Genomic DNA, 14190 nt, shown 5'->3' on the forward strand with positions numbered 1-14190 from the left:
ATTTAGTTTGCTCCATGATGACCTCATCTGTTCACCGTGGCCTAGGATTTGAATTACTTAGCATTTTAACTCTTCTAACTTCTTATTATTTGTAAAGCTGCTCCTTCTTGTGGTTTTCCCATTCAATGCATTCACCCAACCAATTTTCCTCAAAGGTTGCATTGAAATGAAGGAAATGACATAGACAGCAACATTATAAGTTTCATCTGTTTAATGGGGGGAGGATCTGTTTCATGTATTGCAATCCTTCTACAATCCACCAGTGTTTTCCGCCTATAATTTGCAATAGTGTGGCGAATTAGGCAACCATTTAGAGCCTTCCCGCCATTGTATACCGAGGGACTGCAATCAGGGAAAAAAAACCAGGGCGGAATGTAAAATTCAAATTGATGTAATGTACCTGTAATGAATCTGTAATCAATAATCTGTATTGAGTATAATGCAATGAGACACCCCAGAGTGTTGTGAACTGTAATTATGTACAATGTGTTCATTGAACTGTACTTGATGTAACCTGCAAATTGTATAATCTGTATTGTGCACGTTTGGAATGTGATGTGACAACTGCGTTGTATGTTTTGCTGCAAATTTTATGAATAAAGTATATTTTAAGAGAAAGAAATTAGGAAACTACCCCTGGGTCTGGGATAGGTGGCTTGGGGTGTCCTGCCCCCTAACGCCAGGTGTTTTTGAAGCCGCTGACTGGGCGTGCAGCTGCTGAAATCTGGGTGATTGACAGCGCGGTGTGCGCTCGTCAATTTCATCAGCCGCCTTTCGGACTCGTCAGTTTCAGCTGCAAGATCCGAGCTCCGCATCGATCAGGCACCCAATCAATCAGATCAGATCAGATCAGACAGACAGTCAATGGCTACAGCGAGTTCGGCATCTGCCGGCTCAAGGGCCGTGGCCAGAGCCGGCCAGTTCCTCTCTTCGAAACACGTTTTGATCGCCGCCGCCTCCTCCTCCTCCTGCACTCCGGTGCCGGGGCTCCGCCAGCTCAGCGCCGTGAAAGCCAGCGGGCACAGCAAACTGCGAAACGCTCCGCTGCAGGAGCTGGACCGGTCGGTGCCGCTGGTGAATCATCACCGGGCCACCCGCTCCCTTGTTTACAGGGATGTGAAAATGTTCCTGAACGAGATCGGCGGGGATCCCAGGGAAGCCCGGTACTGGCTCACCCAGTTCCAGAACGCCACCACCGGCGGCAGCAACAAACTCTTCGCCGTAGTGGAGGTAAGAGCGACAACCAACAGTGCGCAATAACAACATCGGTCGGGGCTGACGGAAACTTGTGAATAATCTCTGGGGCTCAATGTATTTATCGGAGTTTGTTTATTTAACTGTTTGGGGTTTGGTGTTCAGTTTGCAAAATGCAATTGGAGAGTTGTGACAATCTCATTTTGGCCTCTTTTTTTTCTAAATATGGAGCTCTAGTTTGCGTGTATCAAGCCCAAATTATTTTTAATCTCTTGTGGCCGAAATAAAGTGCTCTAAAATTGTGAAACTAGGCAAGGGAAAAGAGAAATTTGATTGTATTCGCTATATTTTATTTTTAAATCTTGAGTAACACTAATGGACCCGCAACCTAGTCAGCTTTGACCAAGAGATAGGATGGACGGGAACAAAAGTACAGTTGCGTACGTCGATAGAGATTCTAATTGTAGGCCCATTGCTTCACATCTAGAAAGCTGCCAGGCTGGAATCAGATAAGATCACGCAGCTGGAGCCCCTTCACCCAACCCGGATTAAAATGGCATACTCTTGTGGGGCAGCAAGAGTACTTCTCCTCTGTACTTTACTATTCGCCTGATAATTTTTTGCTAACACATTTGACAGGTTGTTGGTAGAATCATAGATCCAGCTCTACCATCAAAGTGCCACGCCTCTTTAAAAAAAATTGTAGGGCTTGCAAGACCAGGTCAGGAGACTGTACAGTGATGTAGTTAAGAGCAGAGTTATACCACCACTGTGTTTGTGAATGGAGCCTAGCACCATAAGTGTTTTAATATGTAATTCCAAACTAACAAAGAGAAAATGCATAACAAAAGCTGGTGTTGGAATGGGTACTAGAACTTAACTCCATTTTAGGAGGTGTTTGGCAGAGTTTCTGTAGCAGGCTACTCCTCAATGTAGGGATACCATCTTTCAAAGCTCACCTGCATGATACCTATGTAAACACAAGGAAGCAATTTTATTTCTTGGTTTCCCCCTCTCTCAATCCAGTAATTAATTTAGCACAGATACAATAGTTTAAGTTAATCAGTAACTGCATCTACAAGTAACTTATTTTAAATAGTTTTGATCATGTTGTATTTGACACCATTTTCCCTTTTTTTAAAAAACCTGACTGTTTTGAAACTGTCCTGTAAAACATGGCAACAGCTTTTGAAGGATTGAGTGGTAAAGTGAGTTAGTGGGCTGTCCTTTTATTTCTGGGAACTGGTTCAACCTCACTGCAGACTGGTGAAATGAAGGTGACTGCAAAGGTCCAGTGTGAAATTAATATGGGCAAGGGGTTACAGTACAAAATTGTCTCTAATTTAACAGCCAAATTGCAGTAACATCTGAAGAGACCATAGGATGGCTGATTTGCAACATGAAAATGTTAGGGATGTGCTTCAGAGTTTGGTATTAAGACACATTGTCGGGGCAGACTGGAAAGATCTGGGAATTATACTGACAGTGGCTGCAAAAAGTGGGAAGATGGGTTCAATTCACAGCAACAATATCCCTCATTTTGAGGAGAACAAAATTTGCCAGTATATACAGAAGTATACAGTTTTAAAAAAGTAAAATAATAATGGTATTAAGGGCATTGTATGTTGGTATGATGTGGAGATGCCGGTGATGGACTGGGGTGGACAAATGTAAGGAGTCGCACAACACCAGGTTATAGTCCAACAGCTTTATTTGAAATCACAAGCTTTCGGAGCTTTGCTCCTTCGTCGGGTGAGTGAAGAGTTGCATAAAGGCACAGCATATATAGTCAGAGAATGTTCTCTGACTATATTCATTGATTCCCCTCACCTTCTGCTTGACGGACTTTAGACCCACCTGAATAATGCACACAAGTTATGGCCATTCACATTCATAAAGTGAAGGAAGTAATTCACCTTTTGTTAGTATGGAAATAACCAAAATTTTACACCCATGTGCTCAAATTCCTAATATGTGCATCTAGTTGATGAAATGGAAGGGAGGGGGGCACCCGAATTCCCAATATGCATTCCCATTGGGTGAGGCTCTGCACTGGAAGCACAAACTCATAAAATTACTCCTATAGTGTACAACCAAGTTAAAACCTGGTAAAACTACACTAATTGTCACTTGATGCACCATGCAACCACACTAATTTAACCTACCTAAGAATGGAAGTAAATAAACTTTTAAAAAATCAACTTGCATACAATAATGTGTCTAAGTTTAAGGTTATGCATAGGATAATACATATTATGCAACATCCTACAAGGCAATTGTAAGATTAGGAAGGATTAAGATGATATTGGAAACAGTGAGGTTGAAGTTTATCAACATCATCTCAATACCAAGGTGATTTGCTCTCTTGGAGCTCACTCTAGAATATGTTATTCTGCATAACTTTTAACTTTCAACTTTCTGCACTTCTTGTCATCCTTTCTTACAATCATAGACAAAGTTAATGGTCTCTTACCACTTTGTTTTTTTTGCTGGTGTGGACCAGTAACAGATGACACCCACCTCCTGTGATAGAATCTTGTGATTTCACAAGCAATGACACTGCACCACGTGATGTGACAAGAAGGGAATACGTTGACCTCTACACATTGAATTTCTGGATTCTGCAAGGGATTCATAAAGCAGATATCATCCAAACTCCTCAGTATTACATTACAGTTTTGCTAAACAATGCCATGTTTTGTTGAAGACCATAAGCAGTTGCACAAACAAGATGTCCTCAGAAGTCATACACTGAATCTCACCTTGCAGAAGGGCTTGCTGACTTTAAACTAGGTCATAAGCTTGTTGAACAGGCATTTGTGCTGCAATAACTGATGGACTTGTATTGAGAATAGACAATAAATTCCAAACTGACTTCTTCAACTATGAGAAAGTGTTTAATCAAATCCGGCACAGATTTTTAAAAGAAAGTTATAGCATTACTATATCCAATGAACATCTTATCAACACCAATCATAAAAATAAGTGATCAAGCCAAGACTGTAGTAATGGTCAATGGTGAACTAACAGGTTGGTGTGCCAGAGTTCTCTTGTCACCTGATACTTTCAGTTTGTTCCGGATTGCTTTGTGTGAAATAACAGCAGAGCCCCTAAGCTTCAATGGTCGGCTGCTGATAAACTTAAAATATGGTGACGTAGTGCTTACAGTTGAATCAGACGAAGAATGCCAAAACCTGTTGAAGCCCACCTAGTCAGGAAGCTGTTTGAGTGTGGAAATGAGTATTGAATTAACTAAATATATGTTTGCCTCCATTCTGCAACAGCTTAGCAAGATCAAATTGGAAAACATTACTAAGTAGCGTGTTCAAAGGAGCCTAATTAATTAATCACAACAGACAACTTGATTTAAAGGATATACAGACTAGAACTGCACAGGCCTTGAATGCTGATGGAAACTGAAGTATATGTAGGCATTCGGCAAAGGCAGACTACATGTCGATGAGAAACTCTCAAAGTATGTTCCTCCTTGTCATCCATGCAAGACACAGTCGCCTATTTTTGGATGCTGACTGAAGGTGGTGCAGAGCTTTTGAGTTCAAGGTGCAGAAAAAACTGCCAAACATCTGGGAAGACTGTGTGCAATGCTAATGTAGCTATAGCATTAATCTACAGAGAAATCTGGGCAGTAACATCCATTGACAACAAAGGCAATGGCCAGACTACAATCTTCAATTAGATGGAGGAAAGCTACCCAAGCACGTGTTTAAAAAGTACAGTTGTGGGTCCATAATGGCATGTCAGTTCATGGGTGCAGTCGCAACAAGCAGCTGTTCAGGGCATTGGTTTGACACTTGACTAAATATCCAAAAGATCCATAATATCGAGAGATGGAGAGAAGATTTGCCAGCATGGTTGGAGTTTATGTCCAAGAAGAAGAAGAAGAAGAAACAATTACAAGCTGTCCATATTAAATCATTATATATAGATTCTTAAAACACACAAAACTAATCAAAAGTGGTACTATGCTGGAAATGTCATTCCAGGAATTAGTTTGAAAATTGTTGTGTTTTACTGAATTTATATTTTAACATAAATGCTGACAGGAGGGGTAGGAGAAGCAAGAACATTGAGACTACCAAATACAACTGGATGCTACAATTGGCGAGTGAAGGTATTAGAAAGATGAACTTTGATGGCCCAAATGGCCTTTTTGTCATCCCTGATTTTTCTTATTTTCTTGTGCTTTATAACACAAACTAGAAGTTAAACCTCCAATTTTAGTCAGCTCTCTGACTCTTATTCTAGCATAAAACACTAGAATGTTCTTCCAATGCATCCCCTCTTGTGCTTCTACTAATTAAAACGAGCATGAGAGAGCAGGAAAAGCGCATCCTTTAAAAAAGGATGACATTGCATTGTGACTCTTCCATTGCTTTCAGTAAGTGGGCAACATGGTGATATGATAGAATCTCTGCAACAAATTAGAGTTCTGTGTCTCAGTCTGTTTTAAAATTTAGTTGAACTAAAATAACCAGGAAATATTTTTTTAAATGACTGATATGGATTTTTCAGGCCATGAGCAGGTTGCACAAGGACAATCTGAACCTGACCCATCCATGGATTTAAAAAAAACTACCAACAGCCAGTGGCAAGAGGAAGCTAAATATGTAATATGTTGATTGTCTGAAAATAGAAACATTGCAGTCACTACCCATGAACTAATTTGTGGTATTAGCTAATCTATCCTTCTGTCTGCCAGGTGGATGAAGAGATCTTTTGCTCGAAAGAGATGGTATCCAGTCTGGCATTCGGCCTGGCATTCCTGCAACGTATGGACATGAAACCTGTGGTTGTGATGGGAATATCGTGTCAGGATGCTGAAGAGACATCAGATTCATTCACTGAAACCAAATCCTTATTACTCAGGAACTGCAGGTCTCTAACTGACGCACTGCACAAGAATTCAGCTGTCACTATGCCATTTTTTAATGGAGGATCCTTGCTGCGAGCAGAGGCGTCGTCTTCTCACAATAGGTACAGCTATTTTTAAGCATAACAGGCAGTTATTAAATACTAAAGTAGGACTAAGCATCAAGAAACAAGTTGATCGTCAGTGTTCTACAGTAAAGAAGAAATAATTCTGTTATCAAATCATTTTTAGAGCGTTAGCACTTCACACATGTTCTTGGTTCACTTGGTTCTTGGTGCTTAACATATAACACTAACTTGAAAAATGCTAAACTTCAAGAGACATAGATTTCATTTCCCATGCTCTAATATTTATCATACTGGAAGAGGAGGCACTGGAAGGAATCATTGGCCTTTTCACTGTACTGCTGACACACATGAACATGTGTGTTGCTGAGTGCCTCTCAATGATTGAATGATGCTCCATTCGTAGCAGTAAGCAGCGACAGGTACTGAGCTGTTACAACTAAGCTCCAAAATATTGGATTCCTCTTTTAAACAGGAGAATCCCTGTTTTTCTCTGTTAAGTAACAATTCAGCAATAGAATTGTATTCTTAGAAATTTCAGCTTTGAATCATGCAAATTTATCTGATTTTGTTAGGGCATTCATTATGGAGAAAAACGGGCATTCTCCATTTTTTAAATTTAAAAAATGAATTTAGTCCCCACTATTTCATAATGCTTCAACCTCTGAAATGGAATAGATATGGCTCCTCTATTCGAGTCCAGCTGTCCAGAAATTAATTTATTGAATCAATTTTCAACCTACCATAAGTTCTAGAATGAATTTGGAAAAAAAAGAGGCATATCCTTATACAGTCTATAAGGATTTTTAATTCATAGTCAATGGGTGGAACATCTAGCCCAAAAGGACTATTGTAGGACCTAATCATGGAGTATTTCTTTAATGTTCTTACTTAAGTATTAGGAACAGGAGTAGGCCATTCAGTCCCTCGAGCCTGTTCTGCCATTCAATTGAATCATGGCTGAGCTGTATCTTAACTTCATTTACCCACCTTGGTTCCATATCCCTTGGTACCCTTGCCTAACAAAAACCTATCTATCTCTGTTTTCACATTTTCAATTGAATTAGCCCCAACAGCTTTTTGAGAGGAGAGTTCCAGATTTCCACTACCCTTTGTGTGAAGTAGTCCTTCTGGACTTCACCCCTGAACGGCATAGGTCGAATTTTAAGGTTATGCCCCCTTGTTCTGGATTTACCCCACCAGAGGAAATGGTTTCCCTCTATCTACCCTATCAAATTTTTAAATCATTTTAAACATCTTAATTAATCTTCATTTAATTTTAATAATTTACAAGCACGTTACATTGATGTGCTTGTTTTTTTTTAAATGGATTTTCTGAGACCTCGTCACATGTGAGGAGTGAAATAAAATGTACCCTGTAAGTTTGTGGCTTTGGCAGATCATTTTAAAGTCTATTTGCCCTTTGAGCAAGAAAACTCTTTAGTTCACATATCAGTTATATTTTTCCTGTCAGAACAAGTGTGATCCTCAAATGTCTGTGCTATTGTGGTCTTTTTATGAAATAAGAGATCAGAGTGAATATTCTTGATGCTTTGACTGCCAAATTATGCACAAAGGACAGTAGTGGCAATTGGATTGATTGTGATTTCTATTGTATAGTTTTGGGAGTGTAGTTTCAGTGGAGGAAGATCTGTTAAATTGGAGCCTGGAGTCGGGTCACATTCCTATCATCTGCTCTGTGGGAGAGACGTCCGATGGACAATTAGTGCTTTTAAATTCCTTGGGTGTCACAGCGTCTATTGCCAAGATAATGCAGCCCCTGAAAGTGATGTTTCTGAACAATTCAGGAGGTATTCAGGACAGTGACAAAAAGGTTAGTAAAATAATTTATCTTTGCTCAATCTATAAATTTGTTATGTCAGGATATCGTATAAAGGACAGTTAATTAGGATGCTGTTTCACACAGTAGAGTGTGAAAACTTATCAATTGGTCCTAAGGAGTGCTGTCAATTTTTTTTTTAAACTATTTAGAAAATGGCAAGGACTTGATCAGACGTGGTATCTCTTCTACCCTTTGGCCTTGTCCCATTTCTCTGAGTCCACCTGATATCAACTTGACCCCCTCTCTCTACCAGTTCTCTAAATTGGTAATCGTTCTGTCACCCCTAGGTCGCTGCAGAAATCCTTTTCAGTCCTTAGTGCCTGCCTAGCTGTAATAATGTTCCTCCCACACTCAGGTGTTCAATGGAGTGCTGCATAGGCATTATTTCCAGACCTTGAGAAGGCATGCTACAGTATTTCCCACCTCCCCCCACCCGACCCCAAACCCAACATTGGGAAATCTTACTGGGGGAAGCAGGAGCCAACATTACAGGTAAGAAGGGAAGGACGAACTGAAAGCACAAGTGAAGGTAATGGGTGTTGGAGAGGTTTCTGTGATGCATGGAATGCAGGCACACATCATGTGGGTAGGAGATTCAAATCCAATAGTGAGTATCTGGGTGTCTGATCAGGATTTGGTTTTTAAATACCAGAAATTGCCCTTGAAAGTAGCTGGTGACTTTGGTGCATACTTGAACCAAAAATTAAACAGGTATTCATCCATGACAAACATTACATAATATAAATAATTGTACCACGGAAACTTGGGTCTTTTGTTCTCTAAACTCTAATCTTCCTAGCTTGCGCATGAGTGTTAGAAGATAATGAATGAATGTTCTAGCATGATTTATGCTGATATAGTGGAAATGGAGTTGATTTAAAGTATTTGGCTGAGGGGTCTGAATGCAGAATGGATTTGAACATGACCCTTTCAACTCCAGGTCCTGGCTTTCAATCAGCTTTCCACAGGGTTGACCTCACATCAGTTTCAGATAATAATCTGGGACTATAATAACTTGATATTTGTTTGTAATAGGAATCATTGTAACATTACATTCCACATTTAAGAACAGAAATTCCTAACAATTCTTCATGTCCTAATTGTGAAAGAACAGCCCTGTGGATTTCTATCTCTGCTGTGGCCCTGTTTTCATTAATGCAGAAGGAAAGTGTGGGTGGGCTACTTTCAATATAGAGTATTCCTTCAAATCAACATTAAGGCACTGAAATTATACCATGAGATGTTAAAATATGAACGTTTGATGCTTTATCTGAATTTCCTTTCTCCACTATTTTAGTAGAAAAGTTAAGCCATTTATTTTAAATTAAAACAGGAATGGGAATATTAGACAAATGCCATCAAACTTTTGTATGCTAGCATCCACAGTGTCATATCAGCTTCTAAGTAATATTAAAAACTATTACTTCTTGGGAGATATCTCTTTTTTGTATTTTTCAGCCATCTATTTGGGGTCTTTCTGCAAGGGATCCAGACAACAGCATTTAGCTATAGAACCAGGTCACCAACATAACAAAGCATGGAATGAGAAAAACCCTTCCATAGCTTTGATTAAAGTGTCTCCATACAGAATTAAAAGGATGGCAAACAGGCTAATTTATGTAAATACATAAAAGTTACAACACAGAACGAGGCCATTTAGCCCAACCAGTCAATGTCTGTGTTTACCTTCCATGTGAACAAATAGTTCTAATCCCAGTTACCCAACTTGTCCCCATATCCCTTCACCTATCCAATATAATCTTGTATGTTGACATAGTGGTTGAGTCAGAAACTACCCTGGAAATGAATTCCACATCCTCACAACTTTCTGCATAAAGAAGTTTCTCCTGTCCTCTGTTCTAAATTTCTACAATTTAATCTTGTATCTGTGGCCACTCATTCTTTACCCCTCAACTACTGGAAATGGTCTGCTTCTCTCTACCCTGTCCCATCATTTCATAATTTTAAACACAGTCATATTGCCCCATAATCTATGATGTTCTAACAAAAAAGACCCAATTTTTCGAGTCTTTCTTCGTATTTGTATTCCCACATACCAGGCAGCATCCTAGTGAATCTGTGTCATACCCCCTCTAAAGCCTTAATATCCTTCCTAAAGCGTGGACTCCAGTGCTGCACACAGTACTCTAACTGAGGCCTTATTAAAGATTTATATAGGCTCACCATTATCTCGGTTTTTATATTCTATACCTCTTGAGATAGAACCTAGAGTTGCATAATTTTTTTATAGCCTTATCAACCTGAGGTGCTGCCTTTACTGTCTTGTGAACATGTACCCCCAAGTCCTTCTGCTCTTCCACAGTACTGAACCTACTTCATTCGGTATGAGTGGATCACCTCATACTTACTGACCATTAATTCTATCTGCCACGTTTTAGTCCATTTCACCTTCTTATCAATATCCCTTTGCAGCTTCCTTTAGAAGACCAAAGAATCAACTATACTTCCTATTTTGGTATTATCTGCAAATTTCAACATCACTCCTTCCAGGCCTGTATCCAAATCATTGATGTATACAGTAAATAGAAATGGCTACAGAATTGAACCCTTTGGGGCCCCAGTACTCAATCCCAACTACTCTGAAATACTGCCCTTAAACTCAGACTCTGTTTTATGCCTTCTGGCCAATTTTTAATTCAGTTTTCTGTCCTCCCTCAAATTCCATATTGCTTAATATTCTCCAGTAATATCTACAACAGCATCAGTGAAGCAACCAGATCGAACTAAGATATGATTTTCAGCCAGTGGCAGCACAAAGCTGCCTGTGCACACAGGAGTTGTGGTAGTGCAGTAAGCTGTAAGCTATTGGAATAGGCATTTGTGGAAACACTGCTTAGATGAGGATCTTGTATGTATTGAAAGTACTCCCTAACACTTTCTTTCTGCTTTAGTTAACAATGGTGCATAGATTTATTTTGTTTAAAGATTTGGGTAGCACACTTCAGCGACTTGGGTTTCAATCAGCTCTGATGAAAGTTTTCTCTCTCTGTATGGCTGTAAAGGCCCCACATGCCAATTTCTGGTTGAGGTGAGCCTACACCACAAATTACCCATCCTTTAGCACAATTTGGCACTAAATTTGCAAACTCATTCAGAGACCATAAATATGGCTGGTGTGGGAAATGAAGCTGGCACATTGTTCAGGAAGAGTAGAGGGAGCTTTACTCTGCACCTGGCCATACTATATCTGACCTTGGAGTGCATGATGCTGACATCAGGTGCAACAAGTCAGAAAGGTGTTGCATTCCCCAATTTCATCAGCACCAATATCCCTCATTTTGACAAGCACAAAAATTCACTAAAAACATAAATTTAATAATTCAGTTTTGCCTGGTTTCAGTACCAATTCGAACAGATATCTTGTTTCGTTCCACACCCAGCATATCATGTGCCACTAGGAGTAAGTCCAGGTCACTAATAAGGAGAATGGCATCAGCCATCCCTTCCAGCATCATATATATGCCTCCCCTGGCATTGCCAGTTTCAGAGACTCTTCTGCAGCTGGCCTGCATTAGACAAGACCACCTCATTGTAATTGTTTTTCAGTTTCGTCGTTGTCAAAGCGCTACTTCAAGTGCCAATGGGCGTTTTCAGCGTCGAACAATCTCTCTTGGTGCCAGCTGTGGAGAGAGCCTTCAGGTACGTGGGAGGAGTCGATTTTGGCACCGGCCCATTAAGAAGATGTACTCCACTTCTTCCCTGGTGAATGAGCCTCTATTGTCAACAATAGAGGTTGGCAGAAGTGGACTTACCCCTTTATGGAATACCAAGTACAATTATTTTAATATGTGCTCTGGTTTTGAGCCCTACGCAGCAGAGGATGGCCTTTGAAGTCAGCCCCTCAAACATTTTTTTGACCAATTCAGTGTCATGCTGGCCAAGGTTTTAATAGTACAGATCCCCGAAGTCTTTTATTTTAAAAACTTATTTGTGTATTTATTTCCAAATCCATGAGATCCGAAAAGACAGTACATTGGAGCACCAAATCTCAGTTGTACCATTGAGGTGAGGCACCAAGTCAAAGTCTCCCTGCCAAAAGGGAGGGAAAATTAGAAGGATAGTAGTTAGTACAGAACAGGATTGGCAGATGTCCAATGAGGTTGCCTCCTTGTTGTCTTGCCCACATTTGCATGGCCTGGGAAGAAAGAAAATTTACCTTCGTGCTACACAAATTAAATCCACAGATCAAATTCAATTTCATTCAGCGCTTTTAAAATACTTTACTGGTGTCTGTGTAAGTTATTGCAGCAATCTCCCGGACACTGAAAATATCATACATTCCACCATAAGAGGGATAATAGAAATAGAAGGTTCGAGCTGACAAATGCATATTTGAACAGAAAATTATTATATAGAATGGAAGATGATTGAAAGCAAGTAACAAATCAGCTATATATTTCAAAGCAAAATACTATGGATGCTGGAAATCTGACATAAAAACAGAAAATGCTGGAAATACTGAGCAAATCCAGCAGCATCGTTAACATTTTAGGTCGATGACCTTTCGTTAGAACTGGAAGGAGTTGAAGATTTAACAGTTTTTAACCAAGTACAGAGCCAGGCAAAAGGGGAGGGGAGGAAAGAACAAAAGGGTGGAGGACAGGAGTGATTAAATGACAAAAGGGATGATGGTGCAAGGCAAGGAGGTTGGTGATGGGAGAAGTAAAGAAAGAAAAGATGGGTCGAGAGGAGCTGTAAATGGCAACAGCAGAACCATTACCAGCACCTGCAGTCTGGAAAAAATGGGAGCAGTGGTTATGATCTGAAGTTATTGAAATCAGTGTTGAGGCCGGAAGGTTGTGAAGTGCCTAATCGAAAGATGAGGTGCTTTTCCTCCCGCTTCCGATGAGCTTCATTGGAACAGTGTAGAATTAAAATGGCAAGCGACCAGGAGATAAGGGTCACACTTGCAGACTGAGCAGAAGTGATCAGCAAAGCTATATCTACTATAAGCCCACCGATTCCCACAGCTACCTTGATTACACTTCCTCCCACCCCGCTTCCTGTAAGGATTCTATTCCTTCCAGTTTCTCCATCTCATCTGTTCTGACGATGCCACCTTCCACACCTGTGCTTCAGATATATCTTTTTTCCCTCAACCAAGGATTCCCCTCCGCTGTAGTTGGCAGGGCCCTTGACCGTGTCCGACCCACTTCCTGCACTTCTGCCTTCACACCTTCCATCCCACCAGCCTCCACATTCAATGTATCCTCCTCCGCCATTTCCGCCACCTCCAGCGAGATGCTACCACCAAACATATTTACGCCTCCCCTCCCCTTTCAGCATTCTGAAGGGACCATTCCCTCGCAACACCCTGGTCCATTCTTCCATCATCCCCAACAACTGCTCTCCTTCCCACGGCACCTTCCTGTGCGAGCGCAGGAGATATAACACCTGCCCTTTCACCACCTCCCTTCCCACTGTACTGGGCCTCAAACACTCCTTCCAGGTGAAACAGCAAATTACTTGCACTTCTTTCAATTTAGTATACTGTATGCACCGCTCACGATGCGGTCTCCTCAACGTTGGGAAGACCAAACGCAGATTGGGTGATCGCTTTGCTGAACACCAGCACTCGGTCTGCAAGTGTGACCCTGACCTTCCAGTCACTTGCCATTTTAATTCTCCATCCCACTCCCACTTTGACCTCTCTGTTCTCGTCCTCTTACACTGTTGCAATGAAGCTCAATGGAAGCTGGAGGAACAGCACCTCATCTTTTGATTAGGCACTTTACAACCTTCTGGACTCAACATTGATTTCAATAAATTTAACTTCAATTTCAATATAGAAAAAAAAAGACAGTGAAAGAAGTCTTGATTTCAACACAGTGAGGGGCCAAGGAGAAAGTAAAGCGTGTATCTTCCAAATGTGGATCTCGAGGAACAAGAGGAGAAAGTTTAGAGGAGTAATGACTTTCGTAGACAAAAATGAATATGTTGGCGAATGAGAGAGGGAGTTAAAGTGAACGAAGTGTCACTATTGCATCTCGCAAAGGCAGTGGTTTAATCCAGGGTCCAGGTGAAATAAAGTTACTTTGTTACTCAAAACTCCACTTAAATGCAACTAATAATGACTATAATTTTTGTCTTAATTTACTCAAGTCAGTTCCCTGCACTTATGGGTATAGGGAATTGACTAAGCTAATTAAGAGACTGCAAATCCCATAATATAACTT

General features: G+C 40.5%; 1 protein-coding gene across 2 annotated transcripts in view; it reads left to right on the top strand.

Annotated features, from left to right (window-relative positions):
- The first annotated feature begins 772 nt into the window (after positions 1-772).
- nags (N-acetylglutamate synthase) overlaps positions 773-14190 on the top strand; it is a 36708-nt gene continuing 23290 nt past the window's right edge. For both annotated transcript variants that reach the window (XR_010958013.1, XM_067968961.1), the window contains exons 1-3: positions 773-1230; positions 5915-6189; positions 7771-7984. Coding sequence is in view for 1 of the 2 variants with exons in the window: in XM_067968961.1 (XP_067825062.1) it covers positions 865-1230; positions 5915-6189; positions 7771-7984 (855 nt within the window). In the remaining variant the exon portion in view is untranslated. The remainder of the gene's footprint in view (positions 1231-5914; positions 6190-7770; positions 7985-14190) is intronic.

The sequence above is a fragment of the Heptranchias perlo genome, chromosome 30 (genome assembly GCF_035084215.1).
Source record: "Heptranchias perlo isolate sHepPer1 chromosome 30, sHepPer1.hap1, whole genome shotgun sequence".
In the NCBI taxonomy this organism is placed as follows: domain Eukaryota; kingdom Metazoa; phylum Chordata; class Chondrichthyes; order Hexanchiformes; family Hexanchidae; genus Heptranchias; species Heptranchias perlo.